At 43.2% G+C, this 13,419-nt stretch overlaps 1 protein-coding gene across 1 annotated transcript in view; it reads right to left on the bottom strand.

Annotated features, from left to right (window-relative positions):
• The window catches only part of LOC142486543 (uncharacterized), a 95,166-nt gene that overhangs the window by 13,100 nt on the left and 68,647 nt on the right, over positions 1-13,419 (bottom strand). The window contains exons 25-28 of the mRNA XM_075585127.1: positions 13,153-13,206; positions 10,193-10,237; positions 7,179-7,232; positions 6,911-6,964 (exon numbers count right to left, since the gene is read on the bottom strand). Of these exons, the coding sequence (XP_075441242.1) occupies positions 6,911-6,964; positions 7,179-7,232; positions 10,193-10,237; positions 13,153-13,206 (207 nt within the window). The remainder of the gene's footprint in view (positions 1-6,910; positions 6,965-7,178; positions 7,233-10,192; positions 10,238-13,152; positions 13,207-13,419) is intronic.

Consider the following 13,419-nt stretch of genomic DNA (forward strand, 5'->3'; position numbering starts at 1 on the left):
ATACATACCCAAACTGGGGGGGGGGGGGAATAAATAAATAAATAAATGTATGTATGTATGTATGTATGTATGTATGTATGTATGTATGTATGTATGTATGTATGTATATATATATATATATATATATATATATATATATATATATATACACAGTACACACACACATGCTTTATGTGAAATTAGCTAGTTGTACAGTACCTCATTATGAAATATGTGTTCTTGTAGGTAAATATACAATAAGCAAATGAATAATTTGTTATTGCAATAACTTTGGTATTGCTGTCATTTCTTCTGGTCTGCCGCTCTTGGCCCGTCTATATCTGAGCTTTTGGGAAAGGGGTGTTGGTATAAACGTTCAGTGTGACAGGATTACTGCCATCCCGGTCCCCCCCCCCCTACACCCGCTGCACCATGAAGAAGCACCAGATGAATTCCTGCTATTAATATGTTCAAAGGTCTTTCAACAGTTAGTGGAGTATGCAGGGACGTAACTACACTACTGCAAAGCCCTGCAATGTAGGGGGGCCTGAGAACAGGAGGGTGGGCGCCGAGAGGCTGGCCGGAACTGAAGGTGGGCAGGGCTAGAGGTCCGGCCCAACCTCTGTGTCCTGCTGCCGGGGCCTTTGTTTGCTGCTGAGCCCTCACGCCAAGCCCTCCCACTGCTGGTGTACCCATGTTCCGGTCGGCGCCAGAAGTTAGGCCTGCCTAGAAATCGCACCCAACTTCTGTATCAACCAGCGTGGCTCCAACTTCCCACTGACACGGGACCAGAGACCTCACCCCCATGCCACATTGCCCACAAGGTAAGGGGAGGATTGAGTGAAAGAGAGGAGGGTTTGAGTGTGAGTAGGGAAGAAGCAATTGAGTGTGAGAGGAGGGGGAATTGAGTGTGAGAGTTAGAGAGGGGGGAGAAAAGTAAGAGAGTAAGGGGAAGAGTGAGAGAATTAGAGTAAAGGGGAAGAGTGAGAGAGTTAGTGAGAAGAAGGTAGAGTGAGAGAGCTTGAGAGGTGGGAGGGAGAGAGAGATAGAGGAGGGGGAGAGTGGAAGTTAGTGATTAGGGAGAGAGAAAGTTAGAGAGTAGGAGTGAGAGTGTAAGGAATCCGTTCCTGGTTTTGGCTGGAGCTCACTCTTGCAGAGTTGGGGAGCTCTTACACAGACCTTCCCATGGTTTTGCAAGCACTATCACCTGTGCTTGCAATCACTGCAGCTCTGTCTCTCTGCTCTGGCATTGGAGGAATTCCCACACACACACCTGTCTTGGATTGGCTATCTGCCCTTCTTATACTGGCCACGCCCTTGGACTCATTGCTGAGCATAACCCAAGGTTCACTTGGATGTAACTGTGTTTGCCACAAGCTATTTTGCCTTAGCCTAGTTCCAGAGACCTGCTGCATTCACCCCAGGCAGAGTTCTGCTTCCTGGCTCCTGTACTGAAGCACTGGATCCCCAGTGCTAGTCTTGCCTTGTTCAAGAGACCTGCTGCATTCACCCCAAGCAGAGGTCTGCTATCTGGTTCCTGTGCTGAAGCGCTGGATTCCCCGTGTCAGCCTTACCCTGTTCCTGTGACCTGTTGCATTCACCCCAAGCAGAGGTCTGCTTCCTGGTACCTGTGCTGAAGCACTTGATCCCCAGTGCCAGCCTTACCTTACTCCTGAGACCTGTATTCTACCCTTGCAGAGACCTTATCATGGGTCGCTCCCGCTCCTTGCGCAGAGGCCATTCCCGTGCTTCAGCTGCTACGCTGAAGCGGTGTGCTCCTGACTTCCTGTTGCCAAATTCCAGCCTGGGCAACGACTACTCTACCGTCTCCAACCCTGACCCTGGCGTGTCAATGGATTACCCTGGCCTCTCCAACCCTGACCCTGCTACGATTGACTACGGACTGCGCAATCCTGAACCAGCTTCGTGGTCTAAGGTCGGTGCATTCACATCCCCACCTCAGCCCTGCGGTCCAGTCCCGGTTTGTGGCGAGCACGTCCGTTACAGTATGCTCAGCCCCACAAACTCGGACCGCCCTGTGGTGAGGGTAGGAATGCTCATGTCTGAAATACAGTCTGCAGACCTGTTCCTGTTTGAAATAATGCCCCCGCCTGAAACCCAGTGCCTGTTTAAAGGTTTAACTCCATCTGAAAGACTGCTCCGTAAAGAACTCCTTAGAGTTCCCAGCACCTTAGAGAGTTAAAACAGACCCTGGTCTTCTATGTCCCTTCTCCTGGTTCCCCTGTGACCGGGGGAAACGTGGATCCTGTACAACTGGCGAAGGCTCAAAGTGCGTTCCATGAAGTGTCCCTAGCTTTTGATCACCTCTTAAAACTGCATGACCCTCTCCTCGCCAGCTACGCTGTTACTGGACGGTTCCCCCGTGATACTAGTCCTGTTGCTAAACCTTTGGGGGTGCCACCTTCTCCTAAAAATTTTACCAAACTGATTTTGAGTCTCTGAAGCCTAAAGAAGAGTTTGCCCCGATCCCTGGTTCTGATTCAACCTCTCATTTCTCTGACTCTGATGTTTTGCCTTCTTTAACCCCTGCTTGTAAACCCTTTGAGACACCCTTTGAGCATTCTTGTAATCCCAAGCCAATGTCACCTTCCTAGAGCCTGAACATGAACCTTCTATGCCCCCAGTTTCCAAGTCAAATCCTCTTCTTCCAGACTCTCATGCACTGCCTGCTTTAACCCTTGATAGTTCTCAAACCCTAGGTTTAAAGGCAGACCTTGCACATTATGCATCTCCTGAGGTTCAAGTCTCTGAGCCTGTTGAGGACCTTTGCTTTACTTCCCCCGTCCTAACTAAAGTTCCTGGTACTAAGTTCCCTGAGACTACTTCTGAAATATTGATCCCAGTTAAAAGTGATACTCATGACTCTGCCATAGCCAAGAGCCAGCACGCACATTCCCCTGTCTCTGATACATTTGCTACACTCAATGCTCAGGGGAAAGGTGCACCCTCACTCTCCCCCTAGGGGAAGAGGAACAAGGAAGGCCAATATTCATGCAACCTGTGTGTGACCTGCCTCTCTCAAGTGGGGAGAGGTTACGACTAAATTTGGGTGGCAATCCCCTTAAGTACAGCCAGGAAGAGGGCACCAAGTCTGACCCAGGATTGGGTCAACCCAGGCCAGGTCCAACTCCTCCCTTGTCACTCAATGGCACTCCTAGGAGTGGGGGAAACCCATGATAAGTATTGGCAGGCCTGATCTTAAAGGGCTTACTGCAAGGGAGGGCAGACTGGTAGCTAAGAACCAGTCCTGGCTACACTCTCCATCTGGTGGAAACTCCCATGTCCTCACTGGGACCAAAATTTGCGGGTAACATCCTTCAGATGCATATCCTAAACAGAACAGGTGAATCAATAACAACAGTATGAGAATCACAATGCAAAAGATACATACTTTTCTGTAGCAGAGTGCATATAACTTTAATTACATCACAGCATCCCATGAAAAACCCAGGTCCCTCCCAACATGGAGAACGTAATTACTCAGTAGTAATGCTCCAGGTCTGGTTTGTTGACAAGAGCCTCAGAACTATCAGGCACAGTTACAGAAAATACCCTCTTAGGGTGCCATTCGGATACTTATTCTATCCAGTCCATGTATATGAATATTCCTACTTTCCACACCCCTACCAAGTAAGCAACCCTTTCCACTACATGGTAGAAAGAACTCATAGTATGAGCAGTAATGTAGGCCCAGATTACATCAATCAACCTCTGTTCCCTGTTCTCATCAATTTCCCGCATGGTTCTGGCACATACGGGTATTCAAATCTGTGGGACTGCCTATGACGCTGCATTACATACCGCTCTGCTCTACTGATCTTAGTGAGTCTACAGCCTTCAGTTTGGCCTGGCAGGACCCAGAATAAGGGTTCCTATTTGGGTGGTTTACAGTACCATAAGACCATCCCTTATGCTGCCCTATCCCAAGCCTGATCTCATGCTCCCGACGCCTAATTGCTTCCACGTCTCCTCTTGGCCAAACTCTCCCTCCACCCACCAGAAATCTACTATGTCACCCTCTTCCAAGATGACATACCCCTGGAACCTGGGATCCCACCATGGTAGGGTCTTAACTGGAGCAGCCTTAGTAGATCCAGACCCGGAAGTAGTATGGGAAGAGAAACCTGAGTTGTCAGAATTCACCGACATCACATACTGACTTCCCCCAGAAGTGACACTGCATGCCATCTTCTCATCCTCATCACCTGGAAACCCATCCCCAAAGTCCCAATACTTCCAGTTCTGAGAAGGAACAGATGGTTTCAACAGGCTCCGGACCCACCACTTGGGGCTCTTCAAAAAGGATTGTCTGGACAATACAGCAGGAGCAGCGGTACTAGTCGAGGGGCAAGGGGCTTTACAGTCCTTAGAGTCTCAGTCAGAGTCCTTGGCTTTGAGCCCACCCTGACTGGATACCAGTGCTATGCTGACTATATGGGGTTCTGTGTCTGTGTTTGGCTTAGGCCTAAGAGCCATTCAATGTTCCCAGTATGTGGCCAAATATTCCGTGGTAAGAGCCTCAACACTCACCGGAGTCACAGCCATCCTGCGGTCCAGGCGTGCCCTGAAAGAGCTCATAAATTGGTACCCCACAATGTTATTGGAAGTGGTACTCAGTGGAGCGGGAATCGGCCATTCCTCGTCTACCCCAGCAGTCGTGTGGTAGTGACATCACTGGCAAGGCCGCTGGGAACCTCCACTATCGGCAGTGTCCTCCATCATCATCATTATGATGTCGGCATCATAACCACCGGACTCCGCAGTCGCTCAGAGCCACTGGTAAGGGTCTGTTCGTCTGCAGCACCGGTAGGGGTATTCAGCACCGGTTGGAATCCATTCCTCGCAGGTCTCCACAGTACATTGTTAGCTGTCTACTGAGAGTAAGTAATACCCCGGACTAGCAAAGCTCCCTCGGTTACGCTGCACTCATTCACGGTCCATCACAAGTACTCTGTGGTTCACGGTCTGGTGACGGCTAGCGATACCGTGGTAGCTCCTCCAACAGAGGTTCAGTGGTACCTACGGATCAGTCCCCCTCCTCAGACACTACCTATCCGGTACCTTACACCGTCCTGCTTGGCACTAGAATCGCAGACCCTCTCCAAGGGTTCCTGGGACACGTCAACCAGAACACTCCCTTTAGGCATCAGACACCTACAGTATCAGCCTCAGGATGACTTAGACCCAGCAATCGCCTCTCTGTCTCCACACAGCTCACCCGATTTGGCTAGCCTAGGCTGTAGTTCCGTGGCAGGGAAAATGGGCCCCGGTTATAGTATGCCGGAGACCCCTGGCAACTACACCTAGTCCCACTCTTTCATCAGCACCTGCTGTGGAAGCGTACCTTATAACTTACTGCCAGGGAGGGTAGACTGGTAGCCAAAAACCAGTCCTGGCTACATAACAAAATTATGTCAAACTGGAATAAAGATTGAAAATACCAATAGCACATTCATCTTATTCATTTATTTATTTTTGCAGTGGCTTTTTCTAAAAAGAAAATATAAATGGGCTGGAATATTTAGCAGTTCATTCCTTACCAGGGAAGAATTTGAGTACAATTAAAGGGTCAGGTGCATCCAAGGAGCAAAACTTATCTCAAATAAACATCAAAGTATTCATAGCCATCCAATTACCACAAGTCTGCATAAAAGTCTAGACCCTGCTGTTCTCATAATCATCATCACGAATTAAGGACAATGGCATTTACTAGTTTGACAGGTTTTACCCAACAGTAAAAATATCTGCCCTCTCTGTGTTTCAGGTTCAAGGAACAAAAACATGACCCTATTAGCACATGAGCAAACACGTAGGTGTAGATTCACAAAGGCCCGTTGCGGGTTAATACACCTGATTGTGCATTAACTGCCATGCAAGTCAATAGCAGTTAACGATGGGTTGGGTGTGTTACCCCGCAATAGAATTTAGTAAAACCCCACCCTAGAATAAAATATTGTACTAAACTAGAGCAAGGAGAACGCAGAAAGGTACTTTTTAAGTCAACTTTAGCATGGGTCAAAATAAACTTAATAAGCCGAGGGTACTCTTTCTGAAATGAGGCGTGACCCATATGCTAACCAGGAAAATACTATGTACGTTCAACTCGACTTTTTATGAAATTACATGAAAGGCCTCTAGAAGTCATTCATTTAGTGTGAAAGTGGGATTGCAATTGGATATTGCAATTCACCATTTGTAATCCAATCACAATCAACTGCATGCACTGACTGATGTGTTGGAACATGTAAATAAATTATACAAATAATAACAAGGCTCGTGCAAGTTTTGTGAAACATTTGTAGAAGTGTGTCTGGCCAAAGACAGGCAAGACATTATAAGAATACAATTTCCACCGCTAAATACCAAGAACAGGCATGTCATCGATTAAAAGCCATATATTAATAAAGGAGTCTCCTGCCATAAGGTACATTCTGATGCTTGGAACACACCTTACAGCCCAATTCAACATGCTGCCAGGTGTCTTCCAGCCCTGAAGGTGCCTGCCAGCAGTGGGGGTGTCTGCCAGCAGTGGGGGTGTATGCCAGCAGTGGGGGTGACTGCCAGCAGTGGGGGTGACTGCCAGCAGTGGGGGGGTCTGCCAGCAGTGGGGGTGACTGCCAGCAGTGGGGGGGTCTGCCAGCAGTGGGGGTGCCTGCCAGCATAATTCTAGTAAATATCAGGCAAAATCTTTGTTCATACCGTACATACAAGTCACTTCTCTAACAGTTTATGATTAGTTGCTTTGCACATTTATTTCCTGCACAACGCATTATTTTTTTTCTTTATATCTATAATTTATAGTGCTACATTTTCACACGTCAAGGTTTTACTACATTCAAATAGTACATTTTATATCATCGTAAATGGGAAAAAATATCCAGATTGTGGATAATGTAGGTCAGTCACTTACCGGAGGGCCATTGGGTCCAAATGGGCCAACTTCTCCCTGAAGTCCCTGATCACCCTGTTTTTGTAAAAACAGAACAAAATACATTAGGTTGTTTCTGAGTTTGACTATTGGGCAGATAGCATTGCTGATTCCAGGTTGAGTATTAATGAGAATGAATCAATTCCATAGGAAGGGAAGCATTGGTTTTCAAAGCATTTGCATTCCTTCCATTACGAAAGAAATTTAAAAAAAATACAATACATTACAAAAAAAATAAATGACATCTTACAGGTTTACCAGAGTTTCCCATTAGTCCTGCTACACCTGGACCACCGGAATTACCCTGTTGGAGAGAAAAGGAAAGAACATATGAGTAATAATACTTTTCAGTGTATCGCAGGTCCCTCAAGCAATGCAGGGGCTACATTTAAAACATATTTCACTTTAGTGCACTTCTTTATGCCAGTGAAGCTTTCAGGGGTAAAGAAGTGTCGTCCCTTCTGTAGAATATCTTTCCTAGGAAGAAGAAAACTCAAAGGATTATTGCTGCATTGTCTATTTCTTATTAGTTAGTTTTGTATTAGGTTGTTTGACCTAAATGTGCTTATTTTTCTACATATAGAAAAGCGGGAATGTAAACTAGGAGATAAAATAGAAAAACATCTTGTTTCTTTGGAAATTAAGATCACAGCAGGCAGTACAATTACAAAAATGCCTCTTAATATAAAGTAAGGGGAAAACATTTTTTACAGCTGCTGTAATAGCAGATTCTTGATCATTTTGGAAGCATACTAAATTTTACTGAAAACAGAGTCAGTTTAAGTAGGTATTTAATTCAGGTCTGTGATGAATAGCTAGTTACTCTAGGTAACACCGATGTGCTTGTGCAATAGTTTGAATTTCACTCACTGTAAAAAAAATTTTAAATATAACACTCAGGACATAGAAATGTATCATTATTGTTAGATATTTCTCCCTCATACGTCACATCTCCCTCATCTGCCTTCCAGAACCCAGTGATAATATTCTTGCCTGTATGTATCAATTTAAAACCAGAGACAGAACATGAAACACAGACAGAGCTCAGTGCACATCCAGTGAAACTTATACACGGTTATAAGTGTATAAGTTTCACTGGATGTGCACTGAGCTCTGTCTGTGTTTCATGTTCTGTCTCTGGTTTTAAATATATATTGCCATGTTCAGTAGCACGCCTCTGTGACACTTATATGCTTATATATATGTTGTGGTTATTTTGGGGGTTCAATATGAGCTTGCAGGTGTCCTGTATGTTTTACAATTCCTGTATGTATCAAAGCAATTGTTCATGTGTGGGCTCACATTTTGCAATTTAGCATTCTGGGATGTAGCGATAGTTATCATAGCTACACATTGAAGTTACATTGATAGCATCTTCTAGTAAAAGTTGAGAGACGTCAACATGGTCTTACCACACTGTGTGCCTCAAATGCCCTCTAAATTTGACCCTCGGGTGCTCTCAAGTTACTAATTATGAAAACTATTCAGGCGAGTAAGATTTTTCCATTAGATGGCAACATAACAAAGTAAGGAACTGCATATCTTTCGGTTGGTTTACATTTTCGTGTGAAGAGATACTTGTCACCTGAGATACTTGTTACACCTGTTAAGAATGTTTAGAGTTAAGACATATAGGGCCATATTTACTAAGCGGCGCTAAGTCATAAGACACGTTGCACATCTCTTCCCCTGTAAATGGTGTTAACCTTTTCATTTAACACTGACTAACCTGACAACTTGCCCCACAAATCAAGCATCACAATAGCCTGCACTCATGGCTATTGTCCCACAGTCACTTATACCACCCATTGTGGCCAAGCACTGCCATCTACAGCACTTATTCCCTCACCTGTTGTCTCTGTAAATTTCCCCTCAAACCTTTTAGATTGTAAGCTCTTCGGGGCAGGGATTTACTTTCCCATTGTTTGATTTTTGCTGCACTTATTGTATTTTTAAAATTCCCTGTACTGTTTTCTTTGAGAAGCGCTGAGTACACTTTTGGCGCTATATAAATAAAGACATACAATACAATACACTTCTGTAAGACTGATTACTGCCCATTCTATTGAAACAGCAGTACAGCATGGGCCTAAGAGGTCAGGATTCTTACAGCCCATTTACTTCAAAGGTGGCCTGCAGATTAATTAATAAAAGCATGGCTGTGCCTCGCAATGTAAGAAAATCGGATAAGGCGATAAGGGGCCTATTCTCATAGCTCAGATTGGCATGCTTTGCTATTCTGTAAGCCCTTCTCGCATGTCCAATCCTTGTCTAAAATGCTTTTTAGAAGCGGTTTCACTCGAGCTCTGCCAATCTGATCGGTTTGTCAAAAAAAGTCTCCAAATCGCCTTTTTTTTTTTTTTGTACAAAAACTGCAATTCTCGTAGCTCTGTTAAAATCAGTGGCGGATTTAAAAATATACCGCACTTAGGCACTTACCTGGTGCCGCCCTCCTCCTCCAGTGTCATTTGACGTCATGGCAACATGAAGTCATGTGATGTCACGTTGCCTGCAGCGCATGCGTGATTGCCGCTTGCCAGCCACTTGTGCGTATGTTTGATTGGTACTTATTAGCAGGTCGTGCGCATGCGTGATTGGTAATTACCAGTCGCTAGTGCATATGCGCGGGCAGCAAGCGCCAATCTATGCTGCCCCCAAATTTTGCCGCCCTAGGCCCGGGCCTATCGGGCCTAATGAAAAATCTGCCACTGTCCGTTATGCAAACCGCTTCTAAAAACTCACAGTTATTTTCAGGCCACCTCACGGGTGCCAAGATTGGTATTGAGGGTTACATCCAGAGCTTGAAACATGGGTTTCGCCAAGACGGCAAAAACCATATTTCAGACTGGGGATAGAGTTAGCACCAACTCTGGTCAATCCGGGCGGTTTGGTTATTAAACCATGCAGTTTGTCACTTTTTAAAGACGCGGTTTAGAAGCTGTGATTTTCCATAGAGAACAGCATTTTTCTCACATTTCATGCCGCTACTTCTGAACATGCCAAACCGCGCGCTTTGGCACTTACAACTTTGGAGCTACGAGAATAAGCCCCTAAGTGTTTGTCATACTTATTCAAAAGCCACCTTAAGAGAACTGTTAAAACCATCTCAACAAGAAATACATTTATATTCATATTGCAGATGAATATAAATATATATATATATATATATATATATATATATATATATATATATATATATATATCATTCATGGTGGTCACAGTGTCACCATTAAACAATATTCTGAATGTAATAAACAGGATTACCTTCTCTCCACCTGTTCCTTTTGCACCTGGATTGCCCGGCATACCCTAAAATTATCACATGAAAAATATAAATTATTATGTGTTGTTATACAACCAAAACTGCACCAAAACAATAAAACATTATAGATTGACATGGCAGAATAACCATAAAGATGCCTGTGTGGCTTCAGTTCATTTAGCTGCTAAAACTCAATTATTGGGATTAATTCCTCTCATTTTGAATATAGACCACAGAAAATCAATATATACAAAGTAATATTTGATGTTCAATCAAAATGTACTACAGTATATATTATATTATAAAACATATTTACATATCTACTACAAATATACCCCAAATGTACCTATTTGAGCCCAAGTTTCCATGTCAAAGCTAGGTATTCCATCAACAATGTTGCCCAACACATAGGCCTGCAGTACCTCACCTCCTTGCCTCTCCCAAATGAGTGTGACTAAGAATTTCATGTATTAAATATGTAACTGGTTTACAGAACACAATTATTATGGATATTCAACAGTAGATTGCAATGCATGTATATTTAATATTATATTTTTTCGTTAAATTATCATTTCTACTTCAAAATACAAAAAATAATGGGGAGAGAGGCATAAAAGTGAGGGAGAGAAAGAGGTGGGGGTGTAAGAGAGGGGAGTGAGAGGATGAGAGGGCGGAGAGAGGTGGGGGGTGAGAGAGAGGCGCCGCCAACACAGGGAGGGAGGGGCAGTGCACACCCTAGTTCTGGGCCCTGGGAATGTCTGTAGCCCAGCTCCCCACATCATTTCTTTCCCTCTGCGTTAGTTGGCTGCATTAGCGAGGTTGTGTTGATGGGCCCAGTGGGTCACAAGGTTGGGATGGAAGTCTATGCCCGGCAGACAGTGTTTGCTAGTTTAGGACGGACGGCATTCAGTGTCCCTGGTGGGCCCTAGATGTCCAAGTCCAACACTGTACATCAACCCCTCTGTATGCAAAGTGAAGACTAATCGAAATTGTTCTTGGTATTGTAATCAGCATTAATTATTCCATACACTGTGTATGCAGGGCTGGAATATATATATTACTAGCATTTTACCCTAGAGTTGAATGTACAGTTCTCTAACATATAATAGATTTTAAACTGAAATATGTATTAGGCATAATTATTGTAATTGCATATATTAACATATAATGTTTGTAATAGAAAACAGCAGGATAGAAGATGTCTCCATTTTTATAGTAGTGGCAACATCGTAACAATAGGTGTGATTCTTGCTGCATATATCAAACTAAATCTCTTGGCCCTCATGTAGTGTGGATATTACAGCTTGTTTTTAGTACTGCTACATGTACTTTATGTTGCTGCCAGTGCAGTCTGCACAATTTTGATTTGTTCAGATGATTAAATATTAATAATGGACAGATACATCAAAATAATAGTCTACTAATGCTTCCAAAAATTAGTGCTAATGGGTTCTGAAAACTGATAATGCTCTTCTCTCTTGGCTGTAATATACTTGGTTCTGATATATGATACTAATACAGCTATGGTACAATAATACATCTATCTATTGTCTTAGTATATTCGAACATTCCACACATTTAAAAACCCTAGTCCCGAATAGACTTGAATCTGTACACGATATTACCAATAATATAAATTGAGTTTTATTGATTGAAAATTAAACAATGTCAAAGTTCATGTGTCATCTGCACCTTTGCACTGCGCTAGATATTTCCAACATGTTGTGTCCTACATATTTTTTATTTTGTATTGAACACAAAAATGTCACAGCTTGATGAAAAGCTAGAGGAGTGATCAACCTTGAAAGGCTGTAGACCAGGGGTGGCTAAAGGGCCCCCAACAGGTCAGGTTGTAAAGATATCCGTGCTTCAGCACAGGTGGCTCAATCAGTCATTGAGTGAGCCACTGATTGAGCCACCTGTGCTGAAGCAGGGATTTCTTTAAAACCTGACCTGTTGGTGGCACGTGAGGACTGGAGTTAGCCGTCCCTGCCGTGGACCATGGATTATTCATTATCTTTTCATCATTGACACTGACCTAGAAATCTGAATGTAGACAAACACAAGAATAGACAGAAGAAATATTAAACTATCGGTATGTCGGTAATGTTTGTAATATGATGGCTTTTTTCCCCTATCCCACCCTCCCCCTCCCCATCCCCTATCCCACCCTCCCCATCCCCTATCCCACCCTCCCCCTCCCCATCCCCTATCCCACCCTCCCCCCTCCCCATCCCCTTTTCCTGTTCTGTACCCAACAACTCAAAATCTAATTTAAAAAACGTTCAAATATCAAGAGGAAAACACCCCAAAACATGGAATGTGACGGGAATGGAGAAGGAAAAAAAGATAGACGGGTGGTGTAGATTGTTCTACTGTATGTATTGGATTTCAAGAGAGAAGATAGAAAGGAAAACAGAAAATGTGGTACTGTATAGATTTTAAGCAGCGATCGCCCCATTTTTGAAATGTATTCCTTTTAACATAATTATAACTGGGGATCATTATGAGTTGAACTGCGCTATTATTATCTCTTGGGATCCCTCCGGTTCCGAGATGTTTACCTTTTATATTCTGGTCAAATGGAAGTCAACTCAAAGATAGCCACCAGGATCCAACAGGAAGCTGCAGTGTCATACATTGATGACATTACAGCTTCCTATTGGTCCATGGGAGTGTGGCTTGGAGGGCACCCATATTGATGTCTCCAAAAGGTACCAGAAACACCAACACAGAGAGGTAAATATCTCAGTTACCAGGAGTTCGTTCCCAGAGCTAAAAATAGCATTATGCAGCTCTGGATCCGATTCTGTAAGAAAAATAAATAAGGTTAAAAAAATAAAAAAGGAAGTAAAGGGGATTTCTGTTTTAAGATTAAAAACCCAACTTGTTACCACATAATGAAAAATCCTACTTAAGCAGTATCCTCACCACAAAGTAACCTAAAACAATGTTAACTTACTGGTAATCCCTGAAGTCCAGCTTCCCCCGGAGCGCCAGGTTCTCCAGATTCACCCTAGAAAAAATATGTTCTTAATATATATATATATATATATATATATATATATATATATATATATATATATATATATATATATATATATATATATATATATATATATATAGCAACTGTAAATATTCCTGTATATTCATTTGCTTTACTGTGGAGGGTTTTAGTCACTTTTTTTTCCCACCATAACCTTAATAGTGGTGGTATATATATATATAT

The sequence above is a fragment of the Ascaphus truei genome, unplaced genomic scaffold (assembly GCF_040206685.1).
Source record: "Ascaphus truei isolate aAscTru1 unplaced genomic scaffold, aAscTru1.hap1 HAP1_SCAFFOLD_941, whole genome shotgun sequence".
Classification (NCBI taxonomy): Eukaryota; Metazoa; Chordata; class Amphibia; order Anura; family Ascaphidae; genus Ascaphus; species Ascaphus truei.